At 45.3% G+C, this 15,663-nt stretch overlaps 1 protein-coding gene across 2 annotated transcripts in view; it reads right to left on the minus strand.

Moving 5' to 3' along the window:
* ODAD2 (outer dynein arm docking complex subunit 2) overlaps window positions 1-15,429 on the minus strand; it is a 128,256-nt gene extending 112,827 nt beyond the window's left edge. The window contains exons 1-2 of one of the 2 annotated variants that reach the window (XM_063450798.1): window positions 15,383-15,429; window positions 2,032-2,283 (exon numbers count right to left, since the gene is read on the minus strand). In XM_063450798.1, the coding sequence (XP_063306868.1) occupies window positions 2,032-2,255 (224 nt within the window). In that variant the 5' untranslated portion in view covers window positions 2,256-2,283; window positions 15,383-15,429. Of the gene's footprint in view, window positions 1-2,031; window positions 2,319-15,382 lie in introns of both variants that reach the window. The other variant, XM_063450797.1, reaches the window with a different exon arrangement.
* Window positions 15,430-15,663: the final 234 nt, after the last annotated feature.

Below are 15,663 nucleotides of genomic sequence, written 5' to 3' on the forward strand. Positions count from 1 at the left end.
AATGTCATTGGTGATGACACAACATGTACCCTCTTGGGCCACACCCCTCAGAGAGCTGTTCTGCCTTTAAATGCCCGAGCTGAATTTTTATCCCAGTCCGGCCCTGCTCACATGTATACCCACAATTCAACCCTACTAATCCTGGTCCTGTGTGTGGCCAGATTCACATCTCTAGTTCTCTAGGCACAGATATTTAAAGGTGCTATTCTTGCTCAGTAAACTTTCTTATTCCTTCTAAAAAGAATGTATTTGTGAGAAAATTCCTTGGATCGTCCAGGGAACCCTGGTGTCTATGGTCATTTATTTGCGAGAATTCAATGGTTACTGTTTGGTAATTCAACTTTTTGAACATGAGACTACCAGCATAAACAGGGCAGCGTTTTTTGGGGGGTAACCATATACTAATTTAACTTCTCCCCTATGAAATTTTAATTATCGTCAGGGATATCATCCATGCGCACATTTGCTGAAACCGAAAGTGGTTTGTTGCTTGTGTTAAAGTAATTTATTTATTATTGTTTAAAAGGTATTTCATTTGTGGAGACTTTCCTAAGGTATACTGTGCTATTCTGCCATCACCACTTTCTCTGCCTCTTCTTGCAGGGGTCCCACTGCAATGAACTGCAACAAACTAGTGACATGAATGGTACACAAAGAAAGGCTGATGCACAAGGTTACTGGGGCTGGAGGTGAGGAGAAGAAAGGGAATAGTTACATTCCATTCACAATGTTGTTAAAGGAACACTCCAGGCACTATAACAAGGTCATTTGAATAAAGTTGTTATGGTGTCCTTTAAAATTTAAGTGCTAAAAAACAACCAAAGTAAAAAAAAATTCCAGGACTGTGCCTTAGACTGCAAAAATACCAACGTAACGTTTCCAATATAAGAATCACTAACCTTTAATTGTATCACTTATTAAAGAATCGTGGCGAATGCAATGGAGAATACAGCTATAGATCTACAAATAAGATACACAAAGGAACATATATAGTGGAACACTGTGTAATTTAAAATAATGGCGCAAAATAAAATAGCACTCACAGGATAAAGTAGAATAAATCGCTTGAGGGTATATGTGGGGGGCTAATCGAGACCGCCTTCTTCCTGAAGCAGTGACATTATGAATATGGAAAGCCGGACTCAGGTATCAGGTATAAAAATAACTGCTGTTTATTCTATAAAATATATATAAAAACACAGCTGGGGGACGTGAGGAAACACCTCCTGGACCACCAATAAGACGATTAAGGAGCCATATATAAGGAGAGACTCAGCGGGGAGGAATGTATACTGCTTTTTACATTGTGATTGCTTTGTTTGATTTCTTTCACTCTTATTTTATTTAATAGTTTTTATTTATATTTATTTTTATTCTGGTTGCTGAAACCTTTTGGAGGGTCCCAGGGGAAGGAGCTAAACATGTAGGATTACTCCTAGCAACTCATTTTTGTTTTGTTCATAGTATTTTTATATTTTAGTGTTTTTATATATATTTTATATAATAAATAGCAGTTATTTTTATACCTGATACCTGAGTCCGGCTTTCCATACTCGTAACGTCACAGCTACAGGAAGAAGGCGGTCTGGATTAGCCCCCCCACATTTATCGGGGGAGGCACCCTCAAGCGATTTATTCTACTTTATCCTGTGAGTGCTATTTTATTTTGTGCCATTATTTTATGTTACACAATGATACACTATATATGTTCCTTTGTGTATCCTGGAGAAGGCTACCATCACTATCTACAGAGATAAGTGTTTCTTTCCGTCACACTAATTATTTGTTTTAAGTGTTGGATTTGTTTGTTTTGTTTCACATTAATGAATTGTGATATGGTGTCTGCAATTATTATATAAAACAAGCAAACAAATGATATGGTAGACATTGGATGAGAATCATTTATAATTTCAAACCAAATAAAAATCAGTACATCTGAATATATTCAACACAAATAAAACAAAATACATCATGTATGCTTATTAAAGCAAGAATTCAAGTTGGGTTTTTTTTTGTGTAGACTATCCTCACCTAATATCATAACCAGATTCAAACGCGGATGGTTCCAAATTGGTTTTCCATTCCAGGGGTTCTATGAAGAAGAATTCTGCCTCTTCTGGATGCCTGGAGCTAAAAGCCCCCACAAACTTTATGATGTCGTTTAGAAGAGATTCATTCAGAGGTGTGATTTCTAACGTGCCAGTTCCAGAGCCTGCAGTTGTCCACTGAGCAGCTCTTGTAAGTGCCACTCCCATTGTAACAGCTGTTTTACAAGGATGTCACCTTTTAAAATAAGTGTAAAGACACCGTAAATCGATCTGCCAAGATATATAAAAAGATAAACAAATGTAATTGCCCATAATATTTTTTCAACCACTGGAAAATGACAATAAAATTATTACAGTGTATTGAGAGAGAGAACAGAGATTCAAATAAGATATACGGTGCTGATGGGAGCAGTTCTCCTGGATTTTTATAACATTTCTGACTGTGAGATCTTTGCCGATCTCCACACACATTGCTCTTTAAAGGGACAGTCTGAGGACCAAAATCACTTTAATGTTAATCAAGTGATTTGGGGGCATGCATGCTGCTCCTGCAACCTTGCAAATGAAAACAGAGTCATTGTTGCAATAATCAGGTCTCTACTGGCTGTTATTCCCCCCCCCCCCCCCTCCGCCCCCCTCTCCCCTTTAGCCCCTTCAGAATGGTTTAAAACTCACCTTATTTTCAGCTCTCCACGGGTCCCACAGCGCTGGCCCAGCCCCCTTGGAGACATCATCAAAACTGCAGATTTGTAGCCAATCCAATGCTTTCTCATGGCCGTTTTGACCAATCAGCACCTCCTCATAGAGATGCATTGAATCAATGCATCTCTATGAGGAAAACATAGCGTCCCCATGCAGAGCGTGGGGACGCTGAATAGCAGTTCTGCCTACTGTGCAGCACTGAGCCAGGAAGCACCCGCCATGTCCATCTAAGGAATGGCCATTTGGAGGTGTCCCTAGGGGCAATGTAAACACTGCCTTTTCTCTGAAAAGGCAGTGTTTACATGAAGATTCCTGAAATGAGCTATTATACTCATTATACTACATTAAGCTGTAGTTGTTCTGGTGACTATAGTGCCCCTTTAATATCACATTTTGTTTCAAAGGAGTGGCTTAGTAATCTAAAATGATTACAGAACACAGGCAACTAAGAAATATATATTTTTTAATGGAATGCTGTTTTAAGGTAGATTTTTAGAAGACGTCAATGTTTTGACCAATAAAGAGGTATTACTAAAATGCTTTATGTTATACTAAACTTAAAAAAATTATTTCTTTAAAATTATTTTTGTATACTCCGGTGTCAAATTCTATTTTCATATTTTTTTTATCCTCTAAGCATGATCTAATAAAACAAATGCCTTCTAAAGACGTCCGTGGCAGCTATGACTTAATTAGTTGACCAAAAACTTCTCTTACCCTCTATAGTATTGAATACTGAGATAAAAAAAAAATAAGGAAGGCACTGTCACTTCCCAGGATTTTTAAAATGTCACTGTCAACACCCACTAAAAATTAGTATTTCATAAAGATAGCAATATTTCCTACGCCTGACAATTCTAGACACTGGGAGGAGCCAAAGCCGCCTAGAAGTGTCAATCACCCTTTGCCGTCATCAGTGACTGTTGCAGGAAGTTGGCTCTGTCTATGGAAGATGTTGCAGAATCCTCCATAGACCTCAATGCTGTAGTTTTGCGCATGTGAGTACAGCAGTGATGTCGGCTCCTGGCGAGCTGAAGAGCACCTACCGGAGGAAGATGGCTGCGCCCGCGAGAGAGAGTTCACCTTGCCTGCCTCCCGGCCCCCTGGCCACTGAACTGCCAGCGGCGATGTCACTGTTGGGGGTATTTGCAAATTTTACAAAGTAACAGTGCCGCTTTAATGCTACGTCTGCTTATCCTATATTAAACAACATGCATTTTGGAGGCCTGAAAAATTAAATTAGATGAAGATTGGCGCCTCCATCTTAGCTATCTGCCCATTATTGTTATAAGCTCTGGGTGCCTCCGTCTTAGCTATCTGCCCATTATTGTTATAAGCTCTGGGTGCCTCCATCTTAGCTATCTGCCCATTATTGTTATAAGCTCTGGGTGCCTCCATCTTAGCTATCTGCCCATTATTGTTATAAGCTCTGGGTGCCTCCGTCTTAGCTATCTGCCCATTATTGTTATAAGCTCTGGGTGCCTCCGTCTTAGCTATCTGCCCATTATTGTTATAAGCTCTGGGTGCCTCCATCTTAGCTATCTGCCCATTATTGTTATAAGCTCTGGGTGCCTCCGTCTTAGCTGTCTGCCCATTATTGTTATAAGCTCTGGGCGCCTCCATCTTAGCTATCCGCCCATTATTGTTATAAGATCTGGGTGCCTCCGTCTTAGCTATCTGCCCATTATTGTTATAAGCTCTGGGTGCCTCCATCTTAGCTATCTGCCCATTATTGTTATAAGCTCTGGGTGCCTCCATCTTAGCTATCTTCCCATTATTGTTATAAGCTCTGGGCGCCTCCATCTTAGCTATCCGCCCATTATCGTTATAAGCTCTGGGCGCCTCCATCTTAGCTATCCGCCCATTATTGTTATAAGCTCTGGGTGCCTCCGTCTTAGCTATCTTCCCATTATTGTTATAAGCTCTGGGCGCCTCCATCTTAGCTATCCGCCCATTATCGTTATAAGCTCTGGGCGCCTCCATCTTAGCTATCCGCCCATTATTGTTATAAGCTCTGGGTGCCATCCATCTTAGCTATCTGCCCATTATTGTTATAAGCTCTGGGTGCCTCCATCTTAGCTATCTTCCCATTATTGTTATAAGCTCTGGGCGCCTCCGTCTTAGCTTTCTTCCCATTATTGTTATAAGCTCTGGGCGCCTCCATCTTAGCTATCCGCCCATTATTGTTATAAGCTCTGGGCGCCTCCATCTTAGCTATCCGCCCATTATCGTTATAAGCTCTGGGCGCCTCCATCTTAGCTATCCGCCCATTATTGTTATAAGCTCTGGGTGCCATCCATCTTAGCTATCTGCCCATTATTGTTATAAGCTCTGGGTGCCTCCATCTTAGCTATCCGCCCATTATTGTTATAAGCTCTGGGTGCCTCCGTCTTAGCTTTCTTCCCATTATTGTTATAAGCTCTGGGCGCCTCCGTCTTAGCTTTCTTCCCATTATTGTTATAAGCTCTGGGCGCCTCCATCTTAGCTATCCGCCCATTATCGTTATAAGCTCTGGGCGCCTCCATCTTAGCTATCCGCCCATTATTGTTATAAGCTCTGGGTGCCTCCATCTTAGCTATCTGCCCATTATTGTTATAAGCTCTGGGTGCCTCCATCTTAGTTATCTGCCCATTATTGTTATAAGCTCTGGGTGCCTCCATCTTAGCTATCTGCCCATTATTGTTATAAGCTCTGGGTGCCATCCATCTTAGCTATCTGCCCATTATTGTTATAAGCTCTGGGTGCCTCCATCTTAGCTATCTGCCCATTATTGTTATAAGCTCTGGGTGCCTGCATCTTAGCTATCTGCCCATTATTGTTATAAGCTCTGGGTGCCATCCATCTTAGCTATCTGCCCATTATTGTTATAAGCTCTGGGTGCCTCCATCTTAGCTATCTGCCCATTATTGTTATAAGCTCTGGGTGCCTCCATCTTAGCTATCTGCCCATTATTGTTATAAACTCTGGGTGCCTCCGTCTTAGCTATCTGCCCATTATTGTTATAAGCTCTGGGTGCCTCCGTCTTAGCTATCTGCCCATTACACAGGAAGAGAGGGGTTAAGGGGCCTGCTCAATGAGCTTACATGCTAGAGGGAGTGGGGTAAAGGGACACAAAAGGTAAGGATAGTATTAGACTAGTGACAGTTGCAGAAGAGGAATCAGTTGGGAGCTATTAACAGTTTAATTGATACGCTTTTATGAAGAAGTGGTTTTTTAACGATTTTTTGAAGGAGTGGAGACTGGGTGAGCATCTAACGGAGGAGGGAAGCGAGTTCCACAGGAACGGTGCAGCCCTTGAGAAATCTTGAAGGCGAGCATCAGAGGTGGGAGTACGAACAGAAGATAGACGTACATCTTCAGCAGATCGTAAGGGCCTAGACGGGACATACTTGTGTATAAGGGAGGATAGATAGGTGGGAGCAGCATTATGTAGCAATTTGAAAGCAAGAACCAGAATTTTAAATTGAGCTCTATATTTTATAGGAAGCCAATGTAGGGACTGACAGAAGGGTGAGGCATGGGAGGTGCGGGCGGACAGGAAGATGAGCCTCGCCGCCGCATTCATTATGGACTGTAACGGCGCAAGTTGGGAGCACGTAAGACCACTGAGAAGCAGATTACAGTAGTCAAGGCGAGAAAGGACAGTGGAATGGACACCTTAGTCGCATCTGGCGTTAAGTAGGGGCGGATGCGCGCAACGTTTTTGAGATGGAAATGACAGGATTTGGCGATAGATTGAACATGAGGCTTGAAGGAGAGGTCGGAGTCAAAGAGAACACCTAGGCAGCGAGCCTGCGTGGTGGAGCTGATGGTAGCACCGTTGACTTGGAGGGAGACAGACACAGGAGTAACAACACTTGAGGGAGGAAAGACCAGAATTTAAATTTTGGTCAAGTTTAGTTTAAGGAAGTGGGCAGCCATCCAGTTAGAAACAGCAGAGAGGCAGTCAGAGACACTAGTCAAGAGGGACTGGGAGAGATCAGGAGAGGACAGGTAGATTTGCGTGTCATCTGCATAGAAATGATATTGGAAGCCAAAGGAGCTAGTGAGTTTACCAAGGGAGGCAGTATAGATGGAGAACAGTAGGGGACCAAGGACTGAACCTTGGGGGACACCAACAGAGAGGAGTTGGGGAGAAGAAGCAGATCCAGAGAAAGAAACACTGAAAGAGCGCTGGGAGAGGTAGGAGGAGCACCAGGAGAGAGCAATATCTTGTAGACCGATATTGCGGAGGATGAGAAGAAGCTGTTGATGATCAACAGTGTCAAAAACCGCAGACAGGTCAAGGAAAATGAGGATAGAGTAGTGACCACGAGATTTTGCAGCGAGTAGATCATTGGATACTTTGGTCAGTGCCGTTTCCACAGAGTGCTTAGCGCGGAAACCAGACTGAAGCGGGTCTAGCAGAGAGCTGGACTCGAGGAAGTCTGTCAATCTCGCATACACAATTCTTTCAAGGATCTTGGATGCAAGATGGAAATATACCAGAGGAGAGAGAGAGAGATTGAGAATTTTAGTGAGAGGTGGAGAAAGAGAAGAAGACAGAGTACGGATGAGATGCGAGGGAATTGGATCTAGGGAGCAGGTGGTGGGGCGGGAGAACTGGAGCAGAGCAGAAACCTCTTCCAATGTAGCGGGTGCGAATGAACATAGAACAGCAGAGGGAGTGAAGTTAGGGGAAATATTGTAAGGGGAAGAAGAAAGATGAGAGATCTCTTCTCTGATTGAAGAGATCTTGTCAGTGAAGTGAGTTGCAAAGTCTGAAGTGGTCAAGTTAGTAGGTGGAGGAGGAACAGCAGGGCGAAGAAGAGAGTTAAATGTGTGAAATAGTCGTTTGGGTTCGCGGGAGAGTGTGGTTATGAGGGTGTTGAAGTAATTAACTTTTGCAGAGGAAAGAGCCAAGCTGTATGAGCTCAGCATAAATTTATAGTGGAGAAAGTCAGATGCACACACAGTGAGAATATCTCCAACAGCGTTCAGCAGTTCTGGAGCATTTTTGGAGGTATCGAGTGAGCTTGGTGTGCCAGGGTTGTTGTTGGGGGGGTAGATAGATAGACTGAGTGATATGAAAACCAATCCCAGTATAAGGTGGAGCGCTTAAAAAATATATATAACTTACCCCCCTTGGAACTCTCAGTAACCTAAGGGGGGAATAAAAATCCAATAGTGTAGAAGGTAATATGAAGGATAGAGATAAATGGCTTAGTAAGGGTTCACTCACGTGGTTCTGAGCCTAAAAGGACAGGCTCAGATCACTCTGGCAGACGTGTATATAAGGAAACACGGATCCTTTAGATAAAGATGACTTTGATTCACTTTCTAGAGAAATGACAAATGCCAACTTCTGGTGTAGTGATTTTAAGGTACCAATATGTATAGGTGAAAATAAATGGAACTGCTCACCTTTTCTAGAGCCTAGAACTTGGCTCTAAGTTTACACAGCACTTGTGTCTTTCAGAGGACACATACCCTTCTTTAGATGTGATAAGAACTTGAAGTATCGAATGCAGAATTCCACAGGTCACATTGAAGTAAAAAGGGGATTTATTCAATATAAAATACACAATAACACAATAAAAAACAATAAATGGAAGTAGATAATAAAAAGTCAAATCCTGCGGCTGGTTCCGAGAGGCGTTTCGCCTTGATGGCTTTTTCAATCATTCATTCATTAAATACACACTACACAAACACACACACTGCCTTCATTATATACACACACTACACAAACACACACAGATTCTGCATTCATTATATACACACACTGTAAAAAAAAATATTCAAAAACATTTAACCCCTTCGTGGCCAAGCCATTTTTCAAAATTCTTGCCGCTGGGACCAAGGCTCTTTTTACATTTCTGTGGTGTTTGTGTTTAGCTGTAATTTTCCTCTTACTCATTTACTGTACCCACACATATTATATACTGGTTTTCTCACCATTAAATGGTCTTTCTAAAGACACCATTATTTTCATCATATCATATAATTTACTATAAAATGTTTTGTAAAATATGATTTAAAAAAATTGGAAAAAAAACACTTTTTTGAACTTTGACCCCCAAAATCTGTTACGCATCTACAACTGCCAAAAACCACCCATGCTAAATAGTTTCTAAATTTTGTCCTGAGTTTAGAAATGTCCAATGTTAGCATGTTCTTAGCTTTTTTGGAAAGTTATAGGGCTATAAGCACAAGTAGCACTTTGCTATTTCCAAACCATTTTATTTTTCAAAATTAATGCAAGTTACATTGTAACACTGATATCTGTCAGGAATCCCAGAATAACCCTTCACATGTATATATTTTTTAAAAGAGGACAACCTAAGATATTAAACCTGTGGTATTTTGAATCATGCAGCCATTTTACCACCAATCTATGCCAAATAAAAAAAAATAATAATAATTGGTGATTTTTTTGAGACACATAGCAATTTAAGAATATATGTACTGAGAACTTTAAGGGTTACTGCCAAAGAACACCCCAATATGTGTTCAGCCACATCTCCTGAGTACAGGGATACCACCCATGTATAGGTGTGTCGGGTTCTCTGGGGGCTAAAAGACCTTATTTGGAGGGTGCGCATTCCAGTTTTCCAACTTGGAATTTTCACAGCTGGTCATCATGCACCCATGTCCTATTTGGGACATTTTTGAAGCCGGACAATATAATTTACCCCCCTCAAACCATATATTTTTGAAAAGTAGACACACTAGGGTATTTCAAATGGTGGTATTTTAACACTTTTCATACCCTAATTCTACCACCAGTCTCTGTCAAGCATTTAGGTAGGCATTTTTTTGTGTTATTTTTCACACACATTCTACTTTAGGCATGGATTATCAGCTCCTATTAGGTGTTACTGCCAAAGAACACCCCAATATGTGTTCAGCATCATCTCCCGAGTACAGCGATACCTCCCATGTATAGGTGTGTCGGGTTCTCTGGGGGCTAAAAGACCTTATTTGGAGGGTGCGCATTCCAGTTTTTCAACTTGGAATTTTCACAGCTGGTCATCATGCACCCATGTCCCATATAGGACATTTTTGAAGCCGGACAATATAATTTACCCCCATCAAACCATATATTTTTGAAAAGTAGACACCCTAGGGTATTTCAAATGGTGGTATTTTAACACTTTCCATGCACTAATTCTATCACCAGCCTTTGTCAAACTTTTGGATAGTCGTTTTATTTTAATGTTATTTTTCTCTCACATTGTACTTTAGGCATGGATTTTTAGTTGGCTTTTGAGACCATATGGTAGCCCAGGAATGTGAAATAACCCCATCATGGCGTACCATTTTCAAATGTAGACAACCTAGGGTATTCAAAATGGGGTATGTCCAGTCTTTTGTAGTAGCCACTTAGGCACAAACGCTGGCCAAAGTTAGAATTTTTCTTTGTTTTTTGCATTTTCTTTACACAAAAACTGCACTTTTACTGGTGATTTCATCGTCGGAATACGTTTTACTGATTTAGAACACTCATATTTGTGTTCAACGAAGTGTTCCGACTTAATTCCACACACAGAAACCATAGCCATGTTTATTGACTAAAGTGTGAACTGGAGGGAATTCAAATTTTACGCAAAATCAGACGCTCAGTTTTGTTCATTAAACTCCAATTTTTTGCTAATTTAAATCCAGTTGCAAAACTTAAAGCGGCACTGTCATGCCGAATCCCGTTTTTTTTTTAACCCCCCTCCCGCCTCCACTACATCCAATTGACCCCCTAGTCACCCCCAAATGCCCCTAAGCCCCCCAGATTACCTATTTTTAAATCTGTATCTTCTGCCCCGATCTTTATTCAGGGCGCCGCCATCTTTGTGTGGGTAGGTGAAGTCCCTATGGGACACGTCATCTACCCACACTAGACAGACTGTGAGATTCCCGCACATGCCCAGTGAAACACCTGGACATGCGAACGGGAATTTCACCTATTCATTCATTCATCAGACAGACGAATGAATGAATAGAAAAAATCAGACAAACAAACTAACACTGAGTATCAGTGTTCGTTTGTTCGATCAGTTTATTACAAGGAGGGAGCTACCGACGTGCAGCTCCCTCCTTGTAATATGTAAAAACAGAAGCGGTGGGGAGCTGTGCTCCCCACCACTTCATAAGCCCCCCAGGTCCCCCCCTCACTCTATGGGGGTCAATATGACCCCCATAATAGCACAAGGGAGATTAAAATCTCCCCAATGCCCCTACTCGCTATACCGCGAGTAGGGGCATGTCCACTAAACAGTGAGCAGCCTGTGGCTGCTCACTGTAAAAACATAAATGGTAATAAGGGGGGGGGGGACCTACTGTCCTCCCCCCTGGCCCCCACCCCTGCGCGGTGGGTGGGGGCACTAATAAAATAATAAGGGGGGGACCTACTGTCCTCCCCCCCGGCCCCCACCCCTGCGCGGTGGGTGGGGGCCCTAATAAAACAATAAGGGGGGGGACCTACTGTCCTCCCCCCGGCCCCCACTCCTGCGCGGTGGGTGGGGGCCCTAATAAAATAATAAGGGGGGGGGACCTACTGCCCTCCCCCCGGCCCCCACCCCTGCGCGGTGGGTGGGGGCCCTAATAAAATAATAAGGGGGGGGACCTACTGTCCTCCCCCCCTGGCCCCCACCCCTGCGCGGTGGGTGGGGGCCCTAATAAAATAATAAGGGGGGGGGACCTACTGTCCTCCCCCTGGCCCCCACCCCTGCGCGGTGGGTGGGGGCCCTAAATAAAGATAGGGGGGGGACCTACTGTCCTCCCCCCTGGCCCCCACCCCTGCGCGGTGACTGGGGGCCCTAATAAAATAATAGGTGGGGGGACCTACTGTCCTCCCCCCCTGGCCCCCACCCCTGCGCGGTGGGTGGGGGCCCTAATAAAATAATAAGGGGGGGGGACCTACTGTCCTCCCCCCCTGGCCCCCACCCCTGCACTGTGGGTGGGGGCCCTAATAAAATAATAGGTGGGGGGACCTACTGTCCTCCCCCCCTGGCCCCCACCCCTGCGCGGTGGGTGGGGGCCCTAATAAAATAATAAGGGGGGGGGACCTACTGTCCTCCCCCCCTGGCCCCCACCCCTGAGCGGTGGGTGGGGGCCCTAAATGAACCCCCCCCCCCCATCAAGGTGACTAGGGGTCCCAAGCCCCTAGTCACCCCCCCCCCCCCACCCAAAACATTCTATCCCCTACCTACCCCCCTCACCCTAAAAATAGTGAGGGGGGAATAAAATAACTAACCTGTAAAAAAAAATAATTAAACTTACCATTTGACGTCTTCTTTTTTCTAAATTCTTCTTTCTTCAGCCCCCAAAAAGGCCAAATAAAAATCCATCATACCCGTCGCACTTTAAAAAAAAAAAAAAAAAAAAACGAGCGCAAAAAAAAAATTAATCCATGTTCACCCATGGAGGGCACGCCGCGTACTGAGCTCCGCAGGGCGGGTCAAGGCTTATATAGCCTTGCCCCGCCCTGCAATTAGGCTTAGAACACACTGATTGGTTGGTTTAAGCCAATCAGAGTGCTCTGTGTCATTTTACAAGCGTGGGAAAATTCCAAAGAACTTTCCCACGCTTGTAAAATGACACAGAGCACTGTGATAGGATGGTTTTCAAGCCATCCAATCACAGTGCTCTGTGTAATTTTACAAGCTTGGGAAAGTTCTTTGGAATTTTCCCACGCTTGTAAAATGACACAGAGCACTGTGATTGGATGGCTTGAAATCCATCCTATCACAGTGCTCTGTGTCATTTTACAAGCGTGGGAAAGTTCTTTGGAATTTTCCCACGCTTGTAAAATGACACAGAGCACTGTGATTGGATGGCTTGAAAACCATCCAATCACAGTGATCTGTCATTTTACACAGCGTGGGAAAATTCTTTTGAATTTTCCCACGCTGTGTAAAATGACACAGAGCACTCTGATTGGCTTAAACCAACCAATCAGTGTGTTCTAAGCCTAATTGCAGGGCGGGGCAAGGCTATATAAGCCTTGATCCGCCCTGCGGAGCTCAGTACGCGGCGTGCCCTCCATGGGTGAACATGGATTAATTTTTTTTTGCGCTCGTTTTTTTTTTTTTTTTTTTAAAGTGCGACGGTTATGATGGATTTTTATTTGGCTTTTTTGGGGGCTGAAGAAAGAAGAATTTAGAAAAAAGAAGACGTCAAATGGTAAGTTTAATTTTTTTTTTTTTTACAGGTTAGTTATTTTATTCCCCCCTCACTATTTTTAGGGTGAGGGGGGTAGGTAGGGGATAGAATGTTTTGGGTGGGGGGGTGACTAGGGGCTTGGGACCCCTAGTCACCTTGATGGGGGGGGGGGGGTTCATTTAGGGCCCCCACCCACCGCTCAGGGGTGGGGGCCAGGGGGGGGGAGGACAGTAGGTCCCCCCCCCTTATTATTTTATTAGGGCCCCCACCCACAGCGCAGGGGTGGGGGCCAGGGGGGGAGGACAGTAGGTCCCCCCCCCCTTATTATTTTATTAGGGCCCCCCCCCACCGCGCAGGGGTGGGGGCCAGGGGGGGAGGACAGTAGGTCCCCCCCCTATTATTTTATTAGGGCCCCCACCCACAGCGCAGGGGTGGGGGCCAGGGGGGGAGGACAGTAGGTCCCCCCCCTTATTATTTTACTAGGGCCCCCACCCACCGCGCAGGGGTGGGGGCCAGGGGGGGAGGACAGTAGGTCCTCCCCCTTATTATTTTATTAGGGCCCCCACCCACCGCGCAGGGGTGGGGGCCAGGGGGGGAGGACAGTAGGTCCCCCCCCCTTATTATTTTATTAGGGCCCCCACCCACAGCGCAGGGGTGGGGGCCAGGGGGGGAGGACAGTAGGTCCCCCCCCCCTTATTATTTTATTAGGGCCCCCACCCACAGCGCAGGGGTGGGGGCCAGAGGGGGAGGACAGTAGGTCCCCCCCTTATTATTTTATTAGGGCCCCCACCCACAGCACAGGGGTGGGGGCCAGGGGGGGAGGACAGTAGGTCCCCCCCCTTATTATTTTATTAGGGCCCCCACCCACCGCGCAGGGGTGGGGGCCAGGGGGGAGGACAGTAGGTCCCCCCCCCTTATTATTTTATTAGGGCCCCCACCCACAGCGCAGGGGTGGGGGCCAGGGGGGGAGGACAGTAGGTCCCCCCCTTATTATTTTATTAGGGCCCCCACCCACAGCGCAGGGGTGGGGGCCAGGGGGGGAGGACAGTAGGTCCTCCCCCCCCTTATTATTTTATTAGGGCCCCCACCCACAGCGCAGGGGTGGGGGCCAGGGGGGGAGGACAGTAGGTCCCCCCCCCCTTATTATTTTATTAGGGCCCCCACCCACAGCGCAGGGGTGGGGGCCAGGGGGGGAGGACAGTAGGTCCCCCCCCCCCTTATTATTTTATTAGGGCCCCCACCCACAGCGCAGGGGTGGGGGCCAGGGGGGGAGGACAGTAGGTCCCCCCCCTTATTATTTTATTAGGGCCCCCACCCACCGCGCAGGGGTGGGGGCCAGGGGGGAGGACAGTAGGTCCCCCCCATCTTTAACCCCCGCGCAGGGGGGGGGGGGGGTTATTAGGTGTTTTTTTGTTTTTTTTTACAGTGAGCAGCCACAGGCTGCTCACTGCTTACTAGACATGCCCCTACTCGCGGTATAGCGAGTAGGGGCATATTATTTACTAATACTAAGTAATCTTTACTTAGTATTAGTACATTTGGCTGAAAGACCAATTCAGGTCTTTCAGCCTTTTAGTAGATAGCTCCCTGATACCGTGGGAATTAGGGAGTTATCTACTAAGCGGCTGCAAGATGCAGCCACAGCAATGAATAGGATAGGAGTTTCATTCATTTGAATGAAATTCCGATCCGAACAAAGTACCGAATTGCATCCTAACACCAATGGAGAAACAGTGCTCATTCTGTTAGGATGCAATTCGGCAGTTTTGCCGGCGTTCTGTCTAAGTGACAGGACTTTCGGCAATACTGACAGGAAGCATTGTGGGAACAGAGAGGAAAGCTAGGGATCATGGGAAAATTGGTCTGACCAGCGGAAATGAAGCACACTTTGCTCCTCCGCTGGTCAGAGCTGGTCAAGCGGAGGAATCCTCCATAAGACAGAGTCCCTACTTTGTCTTATGATTTTAAAGAAAACTAAAGAAGACAGGAAGAAAAGAATAACAGATCCCGAGAGAGGGGGAGAAGAGGAAGAGATTGAGGAAAGGTAAGTTCGGCATGACAGTGCCGCTTTAAGCTTGAAATAGCTGGAATGTGACTGTAAGGGGTTGGAGAATTACAGTTCTTTTTACACACCTTATGAGATTTGAATATAATTTTCTACTGGTCGCAATTAGTGACGAATTCTTAAAGTTGGCTAATTTCGGCCTGAAATTTGATATTCACCCACAATTCCCAATTCAGAGAACAGGTACAACAGAGCAGGTAAGTGCTCAAGATTTAGAGAATTGAACCATTTATTCACCCACCACTGTCTCTCAGTGACAGGAAAAGTACTCTGTGTCACTATGTATCAAATAAGAACATTTCCAGACATTCTTATACTCTTATATAAAGACAACTGAAGCCCTATGCACATTGAACCTCTTTATTCCAGTTCTCCCATGCACCCCGTGCCCCCTGTACGGACCTTGTACTCTCAGTCAGTCTGCACTCACCTCGCTCACCGGCTCCCCGTTGTTACCTGCAACTAGCGCTTGTTTCCCGTTACCATGGAGACGCGAGTGAGCGTGCGCATTGCCTGCCCGCCGTTACCAAGCAACAGCAATAAACAGGAAGGCGTGACTGCGGCGCTGATACATTGTATTCTCTCGCCCAGTGGGGAGGAAAAAAGGCAATCAGCTGCGGACTACAACATCCGTGATGCTCTGTCGCTGAATCTCAGTGCGCAGCATCATGGGAGATGTAGTTTATAGCAGCTTGGATGCAATCTCTCATG

The sequence above is a fragment of the Pelobates fuscus genome, chromosome 4 (assembly GCF_036172605.1).
Source record: "Pelobates fuscus isolate aPelFus1 chromosome 4, aPelFus1.pri, whole genome shotgun sequence".
NCBI classification, from domain to species: domain Eukaryota; kingdom Metazoa; phylum Chordata; class Amphibia; order Anura; family Pelobatidae; genus Pelobates; species Pelobates fuscus.